The sequence below is a fragment of the Neovison vison genome, chromosome 13 (genome assembly GCF_020171115.1).
Source record: "Neovison vison isolate M4711 chromosome 13, ASM_NN_V1, whole genome shotgun sequence".
NCBI lineage: Eukaryota > Metazoa > Chordata > Mammalia > Carnivora > Mustelidae > Neogale > Neogale vison.
In genome coordinates, this window is record NC_058103.1 from 135,959,058 (window position 1) to 135,980,693 (window position 21,636).

Sequence of the window (21,636 nt, forward strand, 5' to 3'; positions counted from 1 at the left end):
AGGTGGTCAGCATCCTCTTCGCAGCCCCCCTCCCATTCCAGGGGGCCTGGAGTGCTGGGGCCAGGGTGAGGGGCTGTCCCTGGGCCCCGGCACCCGGGCTTATTATTCGGTGAAGCAAGAGCAGTGGGTTCTAGATAGGGAGGTGCAGGCGGCGTGGGAACTGGAGAGTCTGACGGCCGCTCTAGCCAGCTGGCTGTCCTTCCCCTCTCCACGCGGAGGAGCCAGCCTGGGTGCCTGTGCACAAAGCCAATGTCTTTTTCAAGCAGCTTTGCACATGTTCTTGGTTGCAGCTCACAGGTCTAACCCGTGGATCCTGCAAGAGCTTCCTTCGACCTGAAAAATCATAATGGCAATTAGTCTTCCTTTGCTCTCAAGCCGGCCTCTGAGTCGTTCCTGTAAACTCCTAAATTTGGGTAGCCTATGAACTTGACAGCAGACACTAGTGGCAGAGCCCTTGGGAATTGTTGGAGCACTGTCCATTTATCTGAACGTTGATGACAGCCGGTAATACCTGTCCCAAATGTTGGCAGCACCATGTTGGTCTCCCCGACCCCTTAGCCCAGTAATGAACAAGGCAGGTGCTTCTTTACCTCTCTGCGGTTTGCAGGGAGTTGTTTCAGTACCGTCGAGGAAGGAGGCTCATGTCTATCTTTGCTGCAGCGGATCTTCATCTCACCCATGTAAAAGGTGAATAAAGTTATTTAGGAGAAAATCGTATTGGGAATTTTTATGTCTTTTTGAAGAGCCAAATGAAGTCTTTTGAAACATAGAAAATTCTTTTTCTTGTCTAGAAAGAGCTTACTGCCTGATGGAAGTTGAAGGTTTAACTTCCATGCCGTGAAGCCTTTCTTGGCAGGCTTTAGAAAGTAATCTGCCTCTGGCTGTCCCCAAACCTCCCCAGCCCCCCGACCTGTAGCTTGAGGGTCCTTCCATCGTAACCAAAACTACAACCAATCTTCAGCTGATGATGTCTTGGGGAAGTTACTGTCCACCTTGCACAAAGTGAGGATCATTTTGGAGCTAATGTATTTACGAACAGCACTAAAAAAGTGGAATTAGAATGCCAAGCCAAGGCGCATCTGGGTAGCTCAGTCGTTAAGCGTCTGCTTTCAGCTCAGGTCATGATCCCAGGGTCCTGAGATGGAGCCCCGCATCCAGCTCCCTGCTCAGCAGGAAACCTGCTTCTCCCTCCCACTCTCTCTCTTCCCTGGCTTGTGTTCCCTCTTGCGTTGTCTCTCTGTCAAATAAATAAATAAAATCTTAAAAAAAAAAATGCCAAGCCAATCTGAAATTTATAATCTTTAATTTGTTTAGACAGAGAGGAAATCTGAAATATTTTAGGATCCTGTCTGTTAGTTTTCTTTTCTTTTTCTTTCTTAGCCACATAAATCTCTCCCTGAAACGAAGTCTTGTGTGTGTCCCGATTTGCAAAACCAATCAGGAACATGGCTGTTGGTCTCCCTCATTGCCTTTCCCAGCATGTGATGGCCCACAAGGCACCTCCAGGGGCATTAGATAGAGGCCACTGGGTCACAGAGTGAGACCAGAGAGAGAGAGAGTTATCTCTCTTATCGCACACACATGTCTGCTGAGCAGACAGTTGGCAGAACCAGGACTGGAGCCCTAGGACCTTAAAATCCAGTCTAAAGATCAAATAATAATAATAATAATAATAGAAATCTTTTCTAAGACTTTATTTATTTGACAGAGAGAGAGAGAGATCACAAGTAGGCAGAGAGGCAGGCAGAGAGAGAGGAGGAAGCAGGCTCCCCGCTGAGCAGAGAACCTGATGCGGGGCTTGATCCCAGGACCCTGAGATCATGACCTGAGCCCAAGGCAGAGGCTTAACCCACTGAGCCACCCAGGCACCCCTGTAATAGCTAATATTTACAGAGGGTCCGTGACATGCCAGGAAAAATACTCCGTATAGTTACATGGTTGATTACATATAATCTTGCGCTGATAGCGGGAGGTGGTATTATCTTTTTTACACGTACACAGAGGAAACTGAGTCCCTTTGTCGCACAGCAGTCAATAAACAGCAGAGCTGGGACTTCAACTCACTTCTGTCTCACCCCGGAGTGTCCTCTAATGTGAACACTGCCTGCTCTCTCATGCCATATCCCCAAATCAAAGGATGAACTTAAGCATCTCAAGATTTTAAACACTTGATTCTCCCTAAAACCACTTTTTTTTTTTTTTGAAGTAGATAGGCAAACATGACTTGGGCCCTTAAAAATGTGGCCAAGCTGGCACATAAATGGGCATAGGCTATTTCTAAAATGTAGCTTTAAATTTTGCCCGCATAACTTCTAGGCTGGTCGTTTTGTTTGCTTGTGAATGTAGTTTTGAGACTATTTATGTGCAGAGGAATGCCATCGCTTTGCATTGAATCCCTCCTCCTTGACTGTAAGCCAGGGGTGTCCTGGGGCCGCATCAGGAATCAGGGAACGCACACCCAGAAGGTGGTGGGAGGGATGGAGGTAAATGATAGGCTTGGAGGGCTTGTTGATTTTTTGCACATCTCAAAAACATGTATTCCTATGTCCGCCTGGAAACGAAAACTCATTAGTGTTTTCCACGTTTTCCTGTTGATTCTGTTTCTTCATTCTCCTTGATACTTCTTTCAAAATGATCTCTAGTAAAGCCTAAGACCCAATTAAAGACTTATCTCTAGATAAATCGATCCCTATCCATGATGATCATTATTGTCCAGCATAAAGATGTGGAGGACAATCCCAGATAAAGGAAATAGGATCCCTGTCTTCTTTCCCTGGCTTGTTTAACATGGGTGCCAAATTGCAGATTGTTTGGACTAATCAAAAAAGCAAAACATGCCCCTCACAAAGGGACACAGACACGTGTCTGCTGCACCTCTGCTCCCGAATGCTCTGTGAGACTTGAAAGTGAGCCAAGATCTGAAAATATTGGGTTGGGATAATGTTATATTTTCTTAGACACCTGGCTAATTTGATATAGAGTGTTTATACTTCATTTTGCTGGCAGTGGATGAAATCTGTAGGTGGTGGAAGATTTCCTGTAAGTTTTGCAAGTCCCAAGGGAGGAGAGTTACAATATGTACCCTCTGTGGTCACAGCCTCGTGAAGGGCGATTTCTTAATCCCCCATTGTTACATGTGTAGGTGAACGGTGGGTATTGCGGGAGGTGTCCTGTTCAACCTGTGGCCTGTTGCGAGTTTGCAGGCACACTAGTGAAAAGAAGCCGGAGTGGTCTTTTCAGGAATTTTAAATCTTGAGTCTTGCAGAAAGATCATCTTTTCCCTAAATGTGTGCCCCGGTCAGAATTGCCGGCTACAATGCCTCGTGGGTGAAGCGGATATTTTGAGCATGACTGAGCTTATTAAGAGCCGGAGGCACTTCCTCTACTGGGGTTTAGAAATTTCAAAGGATGGGGGTTGGGGAGGAGGAATTATGGCAAGCACTGTGGAGAGGGCAGGAGGAGGGAAGCAACAGGTCCCAAACATGTCTGCTGTGTGCTTGCGGAGCTTGGGGTGGGCTGGGAATGGAAATTTTGGAAGCTCAGGTCTGCCCATCTGCGGCAGGAAAGAGTAGACTCCAGGGGAGATGTAGGCACCTTTCTTTAGATGGGGGGCAGAGGGGTGCAACTGAGGCAGACGTGCCTTTAATAGGCTTTACTTAGACCCGGAGAGGTAAGTTTGTGGAGTGGGGGACAGGTGCACTTAGAAGGAAAATACCTTATGAATAGGCAGATTCAGAATTGGAAAATGGGGGAAAATAATCCATCCCCAAATTTTCAACCACGGTGCATCTGGCTGGCTCAGTAGGTGAAGGGTGTGCCTCTTGGTCTCGGGGTTGTGAGTTCTAGCCCCACATTGGGTGTAGATATGACTTTTTTATTAAAAAAAGTCTAAAACAAGCAAACAAACAAAAATTGCCAGCTGTGTCAAAGTGGATGTGTAAGTGGATTGTCCTGAAAGGGGTCATGTGGTTTTTAGAGGTCCAAGAGATGCCTCTCTTTGCAGGTGAGTAGGGGGCCTGGGGGCGGCACATCACTGTGTAGTGGGGGCTCTGGGCTCGGGGCTTGGGAGACCTGGGTACCAGGCCCAGCTCTTCTGTGTCCTGTGACTGACAGAGCTTCCGCTCTCTGCATTTCCTTTTCTGCCCGGGCCAAGTGAAGGCAAGACTTTGGACTAGATGCCCCATTGTGGTTTGCTTTCAGCTCCAGACCAAGGAGGACTCTCTCCTTGGGGCATTCACCTTCCTTTAGAGATGCTCCCAGCCAGGCAATGAAGCAAAACCAAGTCAGGCAGCTCCGCCTGGGGGTGGAGTGTGGCCTTAGGTGAGAGGTCCTCCCGGGTGAATGGGAAACCAAGAAGCCATTTCCTTCTACAGGGCACTCCACTTAGCAAGCATTGCACAGAGCCTGCCTCCGCAGCAAACGAATGCTTACTTCAGTCTTTACCCTGGGCTTCAGGTCACTCTGATTGTTTGCAAAACATGTTTTGGTTTTTTTTTTTTTTTTTTTTTTTTTTTTTTGTCCCTTGCCAGTACTTGTTCTCTCTGTGAGTAAGCCACAAACAGGTCCTGAGGGATCCCGTGAGGAGGGATCCAGATCCAGTTAGCAGCAGGGCCCTGGGGCCTCCCCACCCTGGTCTCCCAGGCTGTCTGCTCAGGACGAGGATGCCCGGGGAATTCAGTAGACAGCAGTTGTTGGAACCTCAGGTTCATGGAAGTTGCCGCAGCGCTCATTCCTTTGAAGGACAAAGACTTGGGACCTCTTTAACATTTTCAGATCCCTGTCTTCAGTTTATTCAAGTCCAGGGCTTGGGATAGATTTTTGAAGAAGAGCTTTGTGCTTGAGTAAGTTCCTTTTCTTTTCTCTCTTTTTTTTTTTTTTTTTTTGAAGCTACTTAGCCAGTTTGGGGTTTTCAGTGTTTTGGGAAAGGGTTAAAAAGTTGACTTGAGCAGCACAGTCACGTGTTCTAAATCCTTCCCAATCTTCTCGATCCCTTCATTTTCACGAGTAAACCTTATACCCTCTCGGGGTATGCCGAACATGTGGCCTCGTGGGCACAGTCATCCTCCCCGGGGCTGGGGAGCAATTGGACCCCTTTATGTTTATGAACTTCTTGTGCATATCACCTCAGTCTTAAGGCCAAGGATGGAAAGAAAGAATGATACTTGGCCGTGGTTTCCAAGTTTGGAGCCTCATTTCTGTTTTACACGATAGAGCCGCCCTGCTTGGTTTTTTTGTTTTGTTTCGTTTTTATATAATATTAGCCCTAAGTGTTAAGTTCTTCCATTGCTCGAAGAAAATTCCTTTGAAGCCTGAAAAGTCCGAGTGTGGTATATAACATATAGTGTTTGGGAGGCAGTGAAGAGATAAAAGATGTGGGGTAGGGGGAAGGTTGCTCAGACAGGAAGGGGAGAGAGACCCACCTGTCCCCCAGCCCTCGCTGGGTTTGCCGCCCATCATCCCTTCAGCCTGACCTACAGTGGTCAGGTCATTTCCCGTGCTTCAAGGCCCACGATGGGCAGTGTCGGAAAGGGAAAGCCCCTGAACTTTGCTCCCTGCTTTACAGAGCTAACCATAGGCTTTGCCATATTTTGCTTCACATCCCAGTTTTCTTAGAACCCTAAGTAATGTTAGGCCTGCAGCGCTAAAATTCACTTTACAATTTGGATAGTACGCTGAGAAAAAGCTGAATATCTAAAATCAGAAATGATACTAGATATGCAGTGGTTCAGAGATCAAATAAAAATATGCTCTCTGAGGTTTCCTATTTAATTGGAAAAAGCAGAAGGTACCTGGGAGCCCTTCTCCATGGGGTAGTTACAACTGAAACACACTCTTTCAACTAGCTTTTTACACATGAGATGCCTATGTGGGCAGTTCAGTTCAACCCAATTTTATTGACCACTTATTAAAAAACCGTAGACCAAGAAATTCAACTACGAGGGTTTAAAAAAAAAATTTTTTTACGTTGGGGGAAGGGGAGTCTTAAGCTTGGAGTCAACCTTCCCAAAGTACAGAGTCGAGATTCTTTTCTCCCACACTAGGGGGGCCTGGGTGGCTCAGTGGGTTAAGCATCCGCCTTTGGCTCAGGTCGTGGTCTCGGGGTCCTGGGATTGAGCCCCACATTCAGGCTCTGAGATCAGTGGGGAATCTGCTTCTCCCTCTCTCTCTCTGTCCACCCCCCCTCCCCTGCTCCTCTCTCTCCCTGTCTTTTTCAAATAAATACATAAAACCTTTTTTTTTTTTTTTCTTTCTTTCTTTCAAAGAAGGGCACCTGGGTGGCTTGGTTGTTAACCATCTGCCTTTGGCTCAGGTCATGACTAGGATCGAGCCCCACCTTGCATCAGGCTCCCTGCTGGGTGGGAAGCTTGTTTCTCCCTCTCCCACACCCCCTGCATGTGTTCCCTCTCTCACTGTCAAATAAATAAATAAAATCTTTAAAAAAAAAAAAAAAAAGGAAAAGAAAAGAAAAAGGTTTTTCCCCACAGGAAACTGACAAAATGATAATTTCCAAAAAGACTGGATTTGTATTGCTAAGATGGGATTGTAGCACTTTTAACTCTTTCCGGGAAGGCCAATAACATTTTTATTTTTAAGATTTTATTTATTTATTTGAGAGAGAGAATGGGAGAGAGAGAGCACGAGATGGGGGAGGGTCAGAGGGAAAAGCAGACTCCCCGCTGAGCAGGGAGCCCAATGCGGGACTCGATCCCGAGACTTCAGGATCATGACTTGAGCTGAAGGCAGTGGCTTAACCAAGTGAGCCACCCAGGGTCCGGAGGGCAATAACATTTTGATCAATACTGCTGCCTCCGCCAACCACCACCACCTCCACCAGCAACAACCATTAAAAACTAAACAAAATCAAATACAAACCAACAGAATTCTGCAGGAATGACAGGTATTTTTGGTTTGTTTTGTGTTTTTTTTTGTTTTTTTTTTTTTTTTAGATTTTGTGCATGTGTAATAATCTTTGCAAGGACATACCAACATTCTACATTTGTATGTTTTTCCAGGGCACTTCTGAATCGTTGACTAGATGAAATAAAAGTTGGGTGGATTTTTGTGGGTGTAGGTGTTCTGTGAGCCAGCTCTCCAGGACTGTCCTCGGAAGGTTTGTGTGGTAATTCTGTGAATCAGAATGTATGCTTGTCTGGGACACCCTGTTCCCTTCTTTCCCGATAACAGAGCTTACTGTACTTGGGAAGTCTAGTGAATCTTTTGTGGGTTTTCCACAGTAGTAAAAGTACTTTAACTTTGGGAAGCGGGGCCAGCAATCAGATTAGATAATGGAAAAGAATGACGTGGTTGTAGCATAACATATGGTCTGAAGGAGATGTTTATAAGTCCGCAAGTGTGCCGTCAGGAAGTAAAAGGATCAAAGGAGAAAGGAGCAGAGAAGCTGGAGAGGTAGAATGATTAAAAGCCTCCTGTTATTACCCATGCTCCTCCGGTAGATTCGGTTCCAGAAGGAGGGAATGTTTATCTCTCAAGCCACCCCCATTTTTTTTTTTTTAAGATTTTATTTATTTATTTGACAAAGAGATAGAGAGCAGAGCAGCCGGCAGAGAGAGAGGGAGAAGCAGGCTCTCTGCTAAGCAGGGAGCCTGACACAGGGCTCCATTCCAGGACCCTGGGGTTACAGCCCAAGCCAAAGGCAGACACTTAACCAACTGAGCCACCCAGGAACCCCTAAAAATGTTTTTCAAGACACAATACTGTGTTTAAAAAAACATATGCAGGGAGGCCTTGGTGGCTCAGTCATTAGGCATTTGCCTTCGGCTCAGGTCATGATTCCAGAGTCCTGATCGAGCCCCATGTGGGGTTTCCTGCTGGTGGGAAGCCTGCTTATCCCTCTCCCACTCCGTCTGCTTGTGTTCCCTCTCTCACTGTCTCTCTGTCAAATAACTGAATAAAATTTTAAAAATGAATAAATAAATAAATAGAAAGCATATACATCTTTGGGGCGCCTGGGTGGCTCAGTTGGTTAGGTATCCAACTCTCGATTCCAGCTCAGGTCATGGTCTCAGGCTTGTGGGATCCAGCCGGGCATCAGGCCTGCTTGGGATTCTCTCTCTCTCTCTCTCTGTCCCTTTCCTCCTATCCCTGCCCCCTGTACGCTCTCAAAAAAGTAAATAAATAAATAAATAAAATGAGAAGCATATACATCTTAAAGGGGTCAAATTCAAATAATTAGTAAAAACTTAATCTCCCAAGAAAATGGACCAAAGACATTGAAAGTTAATTTAAGAGGTTGTGCAAATGACCATGAAATGGGATGGGAGAGGAGGGAGGAAAAAAAAAAACCAAAAAGCCCCAGACCTGAGACGAGAAACCTATTACCCCTTCTGACATGAGGAAAGAAAGAAAATGGGTTTAGGGGCCATTCTCTCTTTCCTTTTACAAAGCGGGGCACTTTCAAGGCTGTCTCAGAGAATGTGCTAGGGTCTCTAGAAGCATTTTCCAAAAGAGGATGCTGAGAGGGCTTTGCAAAATTCTGAGGTCATCAACTAGGTGCATGTCCCCCAAGGGGGCAGCTTGGGAGGAGCCGTTCATATTTATTTGCTCCACACCCGTGAGGAGTCTGCACCATGATGTGCATGTGTGTGTGTGTGTGCACAGGTGTGCATTGCATACATGTCAGTTCCACACATACTGGAGACATCTACCTCCACAGGTGCGTTTATCACCGTGTCCTGATTAAAAGGTTCACTTGTTGATGAGTTTTACCCAAAACATGGCCTGTTGGTCTCTGCAGTGTTGTTCCCTGCAAGTGGTTGTACTCAGCGAATTCATTTAAATGATGTTGATGTAAATGGTTGTGTATGTGGAAAGGGGCTTTTGCATGGGGGGTTGGAGCAGTGTACCTTGTGGACCGACAGTGTCCAAGAAAATAAGTAGGAAGGAGGGGTATGTGTAGCCATGGCTGTTAACACGGAGCTCCTCACGGGTTTGTGCAACAAACAGTCTATCAGGAGCATTGATACTCGGTCAACACGAGTGAGGCACACCATTGCCCAGAAATGGGCCCTCACACCAGTTTTAAGAGCCGTAGCCAAAACCACAGAGCTGGAGGCCTCTCCCTCCGAGCTCAGCCTCTACTTGGACAAAACAGCCCCCAATTTGTCCCTACGGGACACAGGCCTGCCTTGTTAGGAAATCAGCAAAGTTTAGGAGCCCACAATACCTCACATAACTCTGTGTACAGTAACACAGAGTGGAAATAGGGCTGTAAGCACGAGCAAGCAGACAAGTTATAAATATAGAATACTCGCTCAATTCCACTTTAGTTAGTCATGGAGGGACAGTGTGAGTTTTATAAACTTATAAGGAATATACAAACAGTTCCAAATTTAAAATAACTTGGAGTAATTTTTAAGTGTGTGAAAAGAATATTTTTTTCCACCCTGTCCATTTAAGCATCTGTGACAGGCAGTAGTAAGTGATGGGTGTCTTTATGGGCTCACGCCTGGCGGTTGCAGCACTGGGGAGAGTCTCCAAGGAATCACCCATTTGACAGTGAAAGACTCAAAAAAAAAAAAAAAAAAAAAAAGATGGAGGTTGGGGGTGTGGGTTGTGTATGAGGCAGACGCTCGATGTTCCCACGGGAAGAAGCAGGTACCAGCTGCCCTCGCCACAGACCTTCTGGCCCCCTGATGTCTATCCCCTTTTTCCTCAAATTGTCCCCCATTGGAACTTACCTGTGTCTCCCAAATTTGTATGTAGGCCTTGAATAGGAGTTTATCTTTTTAAAGATTTATTTTTTTGGGGGGGGGGAGTGGTGCAGAGAGAATCTCCAGCAGATTCCCCAGTGAGCACAGAGCCTGCTGCTGGGCCTCGAGCTCATGACCCTGAGTTCACGACCTGAGCCAAAGTCACGAGTCAGACACTTAGTGGACAGAACCATCCAGGCACCCCTGAATTTGTGAATTGGGTGTAAATTCTATCTCAATAAAGCTGTTATAAAAAATGCGTAAAGGAAGAAAAAAGTCACATAGCCCACCCACTGTAGCCAAAACCAGCTCGGCCAGAGGAGGGTTTCTGATCTGCCTTCCGCTTCTTTGCTATTCCTTGTGATGCCACATTGTATCTTTCAACCGATGGCTGCCCTTTCTTTACTCTTACTATTTAGCACATGAGATTTTTACTTAATAATGCTGTCTGTAAATTTGCTCCTTTTGGGTTTCTTGCTTACTTTTTTTTCTTTTCTTTTTCTCTCCACCCTCCCCCCCCCATTTATCCCCATGCTCTGCCCAGCACTACTTCTTGGATCTTGGAGACTTCAGTGATTCAATGGGAACTGTCTGTTGATTATTATTTCTTTTGCTTATTAATGAAATAGTCACAGATGCCTTCAGTTGCCGGTTTGAAGTGTTTTCCCAGACCTCTTCTTGGCTTACCTTGTGCACTAGACAGGCGAGGTCTAATCTTAGAGCTCGACTATTTCTTATTTCTGTAAGCCTCGATTTTATGTGTTTATGTGCCTGAGAGAAAGGCACAGAACTGGGTTGTTTTATTTTGTCTTTTCCTCCTCCCTGACCAAATTTTCAGTCTTTTCTTTTAATCTTTTTTTAATAATTAAAAAAAAATTTTTATAGACATATAATATATTATTAGCCCCAGGGGTACAGGCCTGTGAATCTCCAGGTTTACACACTTCCCAGCACTCACCATAGCACATATCTTCCCCAATGTCCATAACCCCACCACCCTCTCCCTACCCCCCTCCCCCTGGCAACCCTTCGTTTGTTTTGTGAGATTAAGAGTCTCTTATGGTATGTCTCCCGATCCCATCTTGTTTCATTTATTCTTTTCCTACCCCCAAACCCCCATATTGCATCTCCACTTCCTCATATCAGGGAGATTATACTATAGTTTTCTTTCTCCGATTGACTTATTTTGCCAAGCATAATACCCTCTAGTTCCATCCATGTTGTCACAAATGTCAAGATTTCATTTCTTTTGATGGCTGTATAGTATTCCATTATATATAATATCCGACATCTTCTTTTTCCATTCATCTGTTGATGGACATCTAGGATCTTTCCATAGTTTAGCTATTGTGGACATTGCTGCTATAAACATTCGGGTGCACATGCCCCTTTGGATCACTACACCAAATTTCCAGTCTTGCTGAGACAGATGAATTGGTGAAGAATATGAACTTGGTGAAGAATCTGAACTCTGGTTATCTACTCTCATGAGTAAGACTTACTCGGATGACATAGGTTCTGCAAGCCACCAAGTCTCCCTGGGTCTTGCTGGTCTGGCCTCCCGATAGCACGGTCGTGTATATGGAATTGCGTTGGCCCCCCAGAATGTGTGCTAACGCCATGCCTTCCACAATGGGAGCTGCAGCTTCCGTGTTGCAACTTGAGCAGTGACATTTAATGATAAACCCAACAGGGCTCAGCCTTACAAATTTGTGCTAAAAGAAATGTCCTTGAGGGTTCTACGTGCTATGACTCAGTAAACAAAGAAGGCTTAGTGGGCACACATTATCTCCTTAATATCACCTGGATGCTTGCCTCCTTGCCACCGTGTCATGTTTCATGGGTTTGTCCTTCCTTCTGACTGTTATACCTCAGGGAGGAGAAAAGGGCACTAGGACTTGAGATTGATTTTTTTTTTTTTTCCCTGATGGGTGCATGCTTAAAAAGAAAAGGGGCATAAGAAGGACACCTTAGCCCTTTCCTTTTAGACCACACAGACAGCTGAAACATCGTGCCACCACGGGACAGAGTGGGTGAAGAGGCTGTCCGCCCCCATCTGGCAGATCTAGCCCACATTTATAGCTGAACAATGATTAAACTAGACTGTTAATAGCCCTGGACAGTGGTTAAAAGAGAGGCGGTCACGTACAAATGAGAATGGTGATACCCTGTGTGATTGTTAGGAAGATTGCATTAACGTATATAAGGTACTGAATAGGCTGTCGGGCACGTGGGAACTGTCCCCAGGAACGCTGACTTGATGTTAACAGGGAGACCTGTGTTCAGATCAGAGTTGTATCCAGACAGGAGAGACTCGAACCGTTATTGTGAAAGAGAAGAGAGGAGTCTTCGACAAGGAGAAGCTCAGAATGAGCCTTCTGGGTGTGGTGATAATAGTTCTTTTAAAGACCATGCAGAGATCAAGCATACTGCCTTGGTCATGGACGGCCACCACGGGTCTCCTAGTCCTCTCGTATGCCACACTGTCCCAACTTTCTGCTGTGTTAAGAGCAGGTTTGGGGGCAGGTGTTAAGAAGCAGTGGTATTCATGGGTATTACATGAGCTATGACTGAGTTAGGCCCTCGGAGGGAGGCCAGGATAACTGTCTCGGAATTTTGAGCCTGTGTGTTTGAAAGTCTGACCTATAAAGAAGAAAGCCTCTGCTTCCCCTGAGTATCAGACAAGCTGAATGAGGCCTGGGGAGCATGTCAGGGAGGAAAATGCATTCTTGTTGGGTAGAAGGAACAACTTGGTCACACTTGGTGCTGCCTGACAGTTGGAGTAGCACTTTCTCTAAGGGAGCCAACCCCCTAGATATTGCTTGAAGGCCCACCTAGGTTTTTGCAGAGAAATATCTGAGACAGGCGTAGATATGCATGACCTTGAAACTACCTTTCCGCTCTAAGACCCTGTGCTTGAATAACAGGGATGAACATGACTATGTAAGTGCTTGTTGCTTCTAAACTGAGGACAGATCTAATGGCCCTCGGAGCTTCTGCTGGCACACTTGGGAGAGAGCGGAAGGTTAAAGAAGACAGTTGACTGGGGAGGTGCAGGCGTGGGAGGGGGAAGGGGTGAGGAGCGGAAGGACGTAACTTCTTGTCCCCCTTCTACAAACCTCCGTGTTTCAGAACGTTCAGATGTTAGTCAACTCAAGGATGCTTTGTCCAGGGGCCTTCCTGTTAGGAAAGAAGCAGACTGGGAACTGGGTCTTGAAAACCACTTCATGTTGCAAAAGAGGAACTCCTTCGTACACGCTTGGGAGAAAATGAGAGCTTTTGGGTACCTTATGTTCAAAACACTGTGGCTCACCGCTTTTGCCCACCAGCCTTTCTGCGCTCGCTGCCAGTTCTGTTCCCCGGGCCTCCCTCTGTCTCTGCGCATTCCCAGAGCCCCAGTTCTCACTATAACCTCCCAGTGGGCGCACTGAATACTTTTGGTTCCAAAAAGAGAAGGCGAAGGATCTTCAGGATTCTAACCATGAAAACGTCTCTCTGGCTTGCAGCGACTATGGTGCGATTTTCTCCAGCGCAAGGAGGACGTTTCTTTTGGCATGGAGAGGAGAAACATTGTTGCAAATGTGACTTTCTCTCGCGAACATTTAAGACACCCGGATTCCCACTTGAACTTTCTTTTGCCGTGGGTAACTAACCGATTCGGTTTACCAGCCTGCAGTTTCTCAGGCAGAAGCGTGCTGGGAGTTGTTTCAAGCTCCACCTGGGATTTCTAGGTAGTGGTTCTCTGGAGTTTTCCATTAGCCGGTTCTCAGGATGTCAGGAGACTTGACAGTTGACTCTTCTCAAAGGAAGGCAGTCGTCCTCCCTTTGAGAAAATTGTGCTTTGCTATATATACATACACTACACATGTGCACACACACACATGTAAGCATGTAGCTCACACGTGGTTGTACGAGGATCGTTTTAGTTTTATTTCACGGCTTCTAAGCGTTTTCACATAAGCCTGCTTTTCCAGGCTAGCTGACTTGTTTAGGGAACTACAGACAAATACGCTAGGATAAAATATAGCTGTTCTCCCTGAGCCGGAGAAACCTTGATATTCCCCACCACTCCGCTCCCATCGATAGAGGTCTTTGCTGGGGTGGGGGTGGGGGGGATGTATGGGAGGAGGATGCGCAATGTGGATAAAAGGGAGGAGAGACCGAAGACAATTTTAGAGGGTGAGAGCATCCGCTGTCCACCAAGCAGCACATCTCAAACTAAACTAATCTCTCTCCCTCCAAAAACAAAAGCTGGCCACTCTTCCCAGTGGCCATCTCCAGATAGATCATTCATCTCCTGCATCTCTGATCTCTAGCTCTCCCTGATCTAGACCAGCATCATGGCTCACGGAAACAGCTGCTGTGACTCCGTGGGTCACCCTTCCGTTCTGTGTTCCACTCAGCAGCCAGAGTGATCCTTCTAAAATGTATATGTGCTCATGGGATGCCCTGCTTAGAATCCTTCAATAGCAGCGTCCCTTTCCTCTTTAAGAGTGGTCCAAACTCCCACTCGTGGGTTAAAAGGCCCTTCTCACATCTCTCTGCCTCTGGTCTCACCATCTTTCCCGTGTCCCGCACCTCTTCCAGTCCAGTCCATCAACCATTCATCCTGAGTCTGGTTCGCTTGGCCCGTGCTCCCCATCAGCCCTGCCAACACCCCAATGCACCTGCTAGCTCCTGCTGGCATTTCAAGCTTGGGCCTGGTTGTTCCTTGTCCTGGAAAGCCCTCCTCACTGGTCCCTTGCTTGCCTCTCTTGGTACTCCCATTGCCTTCCTTCAGGGTGGGGAGTCCCCCAGCGGGGAGGAGTGCTGCCTGTCTTATGCTTGCCTGTCTGTAGGACCTAGCCTGGGGCCTGGCTCTTAAGGCTGATGTTTTAACAGTCAAAAGGAGCCTTTCTCATCCCCTCACCTGTGGCTAAGTACTCCCTGCAGGACCATGCCTATGGACTTGAGTGGACCTGGGCGTTCAGCTGACCCAGCTGGGGTCTACTCTCCATGGTATCTGATGGAGTCACCTCCTCCCTTGGCAGGACGAGAAAACTAAAATTTCTCTGCCCCTCTACGTCCCCGATGGACTTTGGAACTGAAGTACACTTTTCTGGAGTTAGTAGCGACTCACCTTCATGCATAACGATGCGTGTCAAATAGGAAAGACGTCCCTTTCTTTATATGGAACAGTGCTGTGTCACTTAGGGTAGCCCAGAAATAACTAAGGTGTCTCTAAACCAGCCTGTGTTTGAGTCAGAAGCTTGACCTCATTTGAACATCCATGAACTTATTTCCATTCTTTCAAAATTATTCAGGATACAACGGTGACTTAAGTGGCCCCCTTTCCATTTTTTGTTTCTTGAGAAGAGGTTGAGTTCTCCACCTTCTCTTCCAGTGAGAACACTTTATAATTGTATGCTTTTAAAAATGGTTGCTCTTGAGTAAAGATGGTTAAGGAACTCCCTGGGAAGAACAAAAATAAATGTAAAAAAAACCAGAAAAAACTTAGTGAATATAAGGACACTGGGGAGGGAGGGAGTTCAAGGCTGATGTGCGACTTATTTCCTATCCCCCAAAATGAAGAGAATGAGCCTTTACATCCAGCACCTTCATTTTTATGTGACGGGGACCCCAAATCAATCCTTTTAGCGGTTGATATGGGACATGCCGTTAGCTTTTCCAACAGCTTAGATCGGGTTTGATTTTTATTGCTCATCGTTCTAAGAATTCCAATGAGGAGAAAGCTCTCATGGGTACAGTAAATTTGCTTTCCCCCTTTATGTTTGTAGTTCATAGCAGCCTCCATTTTCCCTTTATTTTGAAAAGTACAAATGCCTTTAATCACATTAGGTGTGTTCCTTCTCCACGGAAGCCAGGGAAGAGGCTCCCTTCCTTTCTCCCATAGCTCCGTAATTGGAAATTTGGTAACTGTACTAAATTTTAAGTTTTGGCATTTGTATGGAACAGCCATCCATCTGCTGGCGAGACGTACTGCCCGGGGCTTTTTGAGAAATCCCTTAATAGTCCTAAACACTAATAATATTTATATACATTGAGATGAGACAAAATTTACAGCAGGCTTCTGGGGCTGACTCCGGGACTCTCTAACTCTGAATTTCCTGCGTGTTCTCCCGCCTCCCAGAATCCTCGGGTTCTGCTGTGGCCAGGGGGTCTTCTGTCCCTGGAGCAGTCTCTTATTTACAGAGTTTGTCCTCCAGCAAACAAGTCACCTCTCCTTTCTCCCCCCTCCCCCATCACACCCCATTCTTACTCCCCTCGAGTCATCGATATGTGCGGTGCCATTTGGATCCCATACCATAAAGGAACCCCTTGATTTGTGATCCCTTTCAGAGGAATTGTTTTGCTTATAAATAACAAGATTTCACCTAATTTAAGCTTTGCTGAAATTCCTTCTGAAGGAGCTCTCCTTGCTGAAACAAAACCCTAATTCCCCAGCCTGTGTGCTGCTTGTGGCAAGAACTGACGGACCATGTTTTCCACGTAACACACGCCTTTGAAAGGGTCTCGGGGAGACCACTGCCCAGAGACGCCGTTGCCATCGGAATGGGAAAATACTTTGTCAGGTTTGGGGGATTTCTTTTTCTTTCTCCTACTGGAGATGCCCAACATTTGCATGTGGGCATAGCTGATTCCCAACAAGAGCACAGGGATGTTTTTTTTTTCCCTATGCTTTTAAATGCTCTTGAGTTTTTAGTACTCTTTGATATGAATGCCTGCCACTTAACGATTTTATATAGCATGTTATTTAAATTATAAGTGAGGGAAAGGGGGCTTGGCGGCAGATAGTGGCCCCCGTTAATTTCTGTTGATGATCGCGAGATTTTTCATCAATTTTCCCTTCCTCCAATCACAAAGCTCGGTGGTGGCCGATGGTGGGGACTTCAGGGCTCTGAGTGAAGGGGTGCTTGTGCCAGCATTTGAGGGTTCTTCAGCCAGTTTCATGTTAACTACACGAACCTATGGGTCTGTTAATATTACAGAAACCTTGTTGGGGCCACGTAACAAGGCTCTGTCTCTCCTCTCCCTCTTACCTGATCCCTCTTCTGTCAGCTTGGCCCCCTCAGGTCATGGTGCCCTCTGTGCAGCTCCCAGACAACCTTTCCAATATGAAAAGCTGCCTTTGTTGCTCTTCCCCTGCCTAAAATCTCTGGTGACGCCCATCACCCACCAGTTGGCGACTAGCCTCCTGCTATCTTCACGGGCACCCAGTCCTCCTGCCACAGCGACTAGATTGCCTTTACGCACATTGACGTGTGATTTCCTCCGTGTTCTTCTTTATTCTTCTCCTCCTCATCTTTCACCTTTCATCTCCAGCCTGAGCATCTCTTCAAAACCATCCCTGATGCCCAGGGCGTGCCATGAACCTGCCCTCGACCTTGTACACCCCTGGCATATGGCCCATTCCTCGAGGGCGGGGTCTGGCACGCAGGTGCGGGACGTTGCTGAATGAACGCTTGCTAAATGCAACGACAACCGGCGAGTAAATGGACTTCTGTTCCCGTTACTACTTTAAAAACCTGAACTAAAAGACACACAATGTATTTGTTTCCTCAGATCTTGAGCCTTGAAGTTAACCTCCATACGGGATAGATTTGAAATTATAAATAGTCACGGAATCTATTTGATAATATTAGATGTGTTCAGGAATGAGATCTGATGGGAGAGAATGTGCTCGTGTGTGTGTTTGTGTGTGTTTGTGTACCTTTACTACAAATACGCTAGACTTGTAAATTCAAATTAGTGTCACCCTCCTCAAGATGATCACCCAGGTGGACAATATATGTATCGCCACATTTTTACAACTCCTATCTAGAACACCTACTTTTTCGGGGTGCTTAGAGATACTTACTCCTTGTTATTTATTGGGTAGCTTAGTTTCTGGAAATAGCCAGAAGTCATTGAGGCAATTCTGGTAAACAGAAGTGATACAGACCAACGGGAATGGTTATCTTCTTTGCTTGTAAGTAGCTCTGAAAGTCTGTCTCAGTTGGGGGTAATGAAAAGCAGGTACGTATATAGGACAAAAATTTATTTCTCTCTCTAGAGAAAGCCAGGTCTAGAGGTAAGCAGTACAGGGTTAGCCTTTTGGCGGACCAAGATCCTTTTATCTTACTTCACCTTCTTAGTGGGCTACCTCATGACCAAGATAGCTGCCAAAGCATGATGCATTGCTCCTGCATTCCAGCCGGCAAGGAGGAAGGGCACACGCACTGTTTTTAAGGCATCTTCCAGCAAATACCAACCAAAAAAGTTTTCTTATATCTCACTGGCTAGGACATACGTCACTTCTAGCTACGAGAGAGGCTAGGAGATATAATATCTAGCGGGGTGGCCAAATGCCCAATTAAAAATCAAGGTTCTATTATCAAAGTAGATAAAAAGAATAAATAATGGAAAGCAATCTACGGTCTCTGCAAAAGGATAATTTCAAAGGAGAAACTTGCAAAATTATTTTAAGAAGCTTGACAGTATCATGAGAATGTATCTGTTTTCTTCAGAGGTGACAGTGTTCATTTGAATGGCCAAGTTCTGATGTTCGTTTTTAAATTCACCTTTCCGCAGTAAAATAGGAACTCTTGGGTGTAGTCAGTGGGGTGTAAATTGGTAAAAACTTTCCAGAAGATAGTTTGACCTGGTGAGGTCAATTCTGGAAATTGATCCTAAGGAAATAATTAAGATTTCTCGTGAAGATCGCAGTGTTCATTGTAATAATAAAATGTCAGGAGTAAACGAAATGTCTCATAGTAGGAGACAGGTTATAACTTACATTATACTGTGAGATGAAATGTAGCTGTTAAGTGATTATGGAATTCACAGTATATTATACAAAAAAAAATGGTTTCAGGATGGCTTGTTCCCTTTTTGTAGATATTTATATGTAGATGCTCATGCATAGAAAGGGACCTGGGGCCAGATGCCTGGGCGGTTCAGTGGGTTAAGCCTCTGCCTTGGGCTCAGGTCATGATCTCAGGGTTCTAGGATCGAGCCCTGCATCAGGCTCTCTGCTTGGTGGGAAGCCTGCTTCCTCCTCTCTCTCTGCCTGCCTCTCTACCCACTTGTGATCTCTGTCTGTCAAATAAATAAATAAAATATTTTTTAAAAGGGGGGGGGGCTCCTGGGGGGAGCCACTTGAAGGTATTGATAAAGGGGGTATTTGGGGCAGATGGACTAGACGTCCTATATATTTTCATTTATCTGTGATCTCTGATTTTTTTTTAGCACCTATTTTGTTTATAAGGAAAACAGTAATAGAATCTTCACTAAATAATATATGTCAGATTCAATAATATACATATTTAAATAATTTTGTATTGTTTCCCAGCTCAAGAAAAAGTAGGAAACATATAATATAAACCAGATTTCATATTTGATTTATACTTTATTTGCTAGGGAGGCTAACAGCCCCACAGAGTGTGATCATTACATTGTTGTTATGGAAATAAATGCCAGCTCATCTACTTGGGACATGAATTGTGGATCTCTGCTTTTGAGACACTGCTTCCAGTAAAGTTTGGCAGAGTGGCTCAAAGGAGACGGTTTCCAATATGCTACGAGTGACTCTTCTGGGCTCAGAGACACTCTCCACCGCCCCCCCCCTTTTTTTTTTTATTTGAGAATAACAATCAGATGCAGGGACTTGGTGTTATAATAAGTTAGCTCTGGGAATAAGTTAATACCATCATTTTTTGGGAGCAAGAACTTTGACATAGAAACGTACACAAGCTTTTTCTAAAGCCATTTTGTAAACCCAAATAGTATCACCTTTAATATTCCAGTTTCATCATTTTTAAAATAAACGATTTTTGAATGATTTAAAAAATACTTGTAATAATATATGTAATAAAATAATTTTTTAAATCATCATTTCTTCACACTAAGGCTTTTCAAGGTATTTCATGGAACATGATCATAATGCAGAGGAACAATACATCATGCCTTTAAAAGGAATAATACGCCTTATTGTTCCCATTGGGCTACTGCATTATCATGTTGGCCTCAGGCAAAGCTCGCATATGGATATTACTACCCCCATTGTATAGATGTGAAAAGAGAGGGTCAAGGTCAGAGGAGCTAATGACTCCTCAGGAGTACACAGAGAGTAAATAAGAGAGGCAGAACTCAAAACGCAGGGAATTTTCTCCCCGCCTTAATGAAAGTGTGACTGGGGTCTGTAATACTGCCATTGCAAGTCTGCCGCGGGCTACAGAGCCCTGGGAAGCTCCGTGAGGGGGTATCGTGGGTGCGTGGGCGGGCGGCGAGTGGGTGGTTGACTGTCCCTGGGGCGATCTCGTCCAGGGTGGCCGGTGACCCAGGACAAAACAGGCCAGGCCTGGACGAGGCAGTCCGAACCCGACCTCCCAGTCTCACCCGCTGTCCCCTCTGCCCCCACAGTGTGCCCGAGCGCGTGCGGGAAGCGCGCGTGCACCGAGAACAACGAGTGCTGTCACCCCGAGTGTTTGGGCAGCTGCAGCGCGCCCGACAACGACACGGCCTGCGTCGCCTGCAGGCATTACTACTACTCCGGCGTGTGCGTGCCCACCTGCCCGCCCAACACCTACCGCTTCGAGGGCTGGCGCTGCGTGGACCGCGACTTCTGCGCCAACATCCCCAATGCCGAGGGCAGCGACTCGGAGGGGTTCGTCATCCACGACGGCGAGTGCATGCAGGAGTGCCCCTCTGGCTTCATCCGGAACGGCAGTCAGAGGTCAGTCATGCAGTGCCCCCATGCCCCCCAAAACTCCCAGCCACCCCCCCAACTTCCCCCTTCCCCCCGCAACCACAAAATAAAATGCATTCATTTTATATTGTGTCTTGGAAGTGTACTGCCAAGCCACTTGAAGTTAAGTACGTGGCTTGCTGTGCTGGCCTAGGTATGTGGAGGTCACAGTCTCCCCTCCCTGCACTCACCGGGCTGCCTGCTAAGGAGGTGTGGGGTAGACCCCAGAGGATGGTACATTTAGGTTGTCCTATCCCTGGTGCCACCCAGCACCAGCTCTGTGAAGTCCTGGGGAGTGGTGGAGAGAAGACAAGCCCAGCCCCAAACAGCGTCCTTGAGGCAGGCCAGAGGGTCTGTTAGCACAAACTCCATCCTGTGCCCGCCCTAGCTACCATGAAGAGTAACCAGGAGCTTACAGTAACCTGTTTTCCATTAGCACCCGTTCCTCTCTCTCTCTCTCTCTCTTTTCCTCAGCCGTTTCCTTCTCTCAGTTTTTTCTGCCCCTCTCGTTTTCTTTCCTGAACATTGAGACTTTGCTTGGGAAGCAAAGGGGTTCTTTACAGCAAAAAGCATCCCTCTGGTGTATGTGGGCTGGGCTCCTGTAAATTTGTTGTTGGTTTATGTTTTTGAGAAGGCAGTAGTGGCGTTGTTATAAAATACAGAACTGAAGCCCTGGAATCGAAAGACCAGAGGTTTGGGGTTGTTCTTCCCTCTTCTAGGTAGAGCAGAGAACTTTTAGGAAAGAACAGTTTAGCTGCCGTGGGCCAAACGCTTCCTTCATCTTCAAACCAAAGATGAAACTCCCATTCTTTCCTAACATTAGACACAGAGCAACTTTCCATCTGTTGTCTCGTCTTTACTGTTAAAATAGTAAAAATTATTCCGAATACTTTGTAAAAGCGAAGTGTCCAAGGACTCCCAGAGGACTGTAAAGTATGCAAATACCACCCAGAATAAGTCTGCTGCATTTTACTCACAGTTTATTGGTAGCCTTAGAACTTACGAGGGCTTTCCCAGTACCCTGGGCCATGCCTGGAACCCAGATGAGGCTCAGCCACGGCTCCTCCTGGGGGTGGGAGCAGAGATGGGTCAGTTAGTGCATGAATGGGGGTTGGTACCATCTTTGTCCTGGGGATACACTGTCCTATGATGTAGTGGGGGCCAGCAAGAGGGGACTGCTGTGCATTTCAGCGGTATTTC

The 21,636-nt window shown here is 46.1% G+C and overlaps 1 protein-coding gene across 1 annotated transcript in view; it reads left to right on the plus strand.

Annotated features, from left to right (window-relative positions):
* Positions 1 to 21,636, plus strand: part of IGF1R (insulin like growth factor 1 receptor) — a 295,362-nt gene that overhangs the window by 211,653 nt on the left and 62,073 nt on the right. Inside the window, exon 3 of the mRNA XM_044230174.1 lies at positions 20,112 to 20,424. Within this exon, the coding sequence (XP_044086109.1) occupies positions 20,112 to 20,424 (313 nt within the window). The remainder of the gene's footprint in view (positions 1 to 20,111; positions 20,425 to 21,636) is intronic.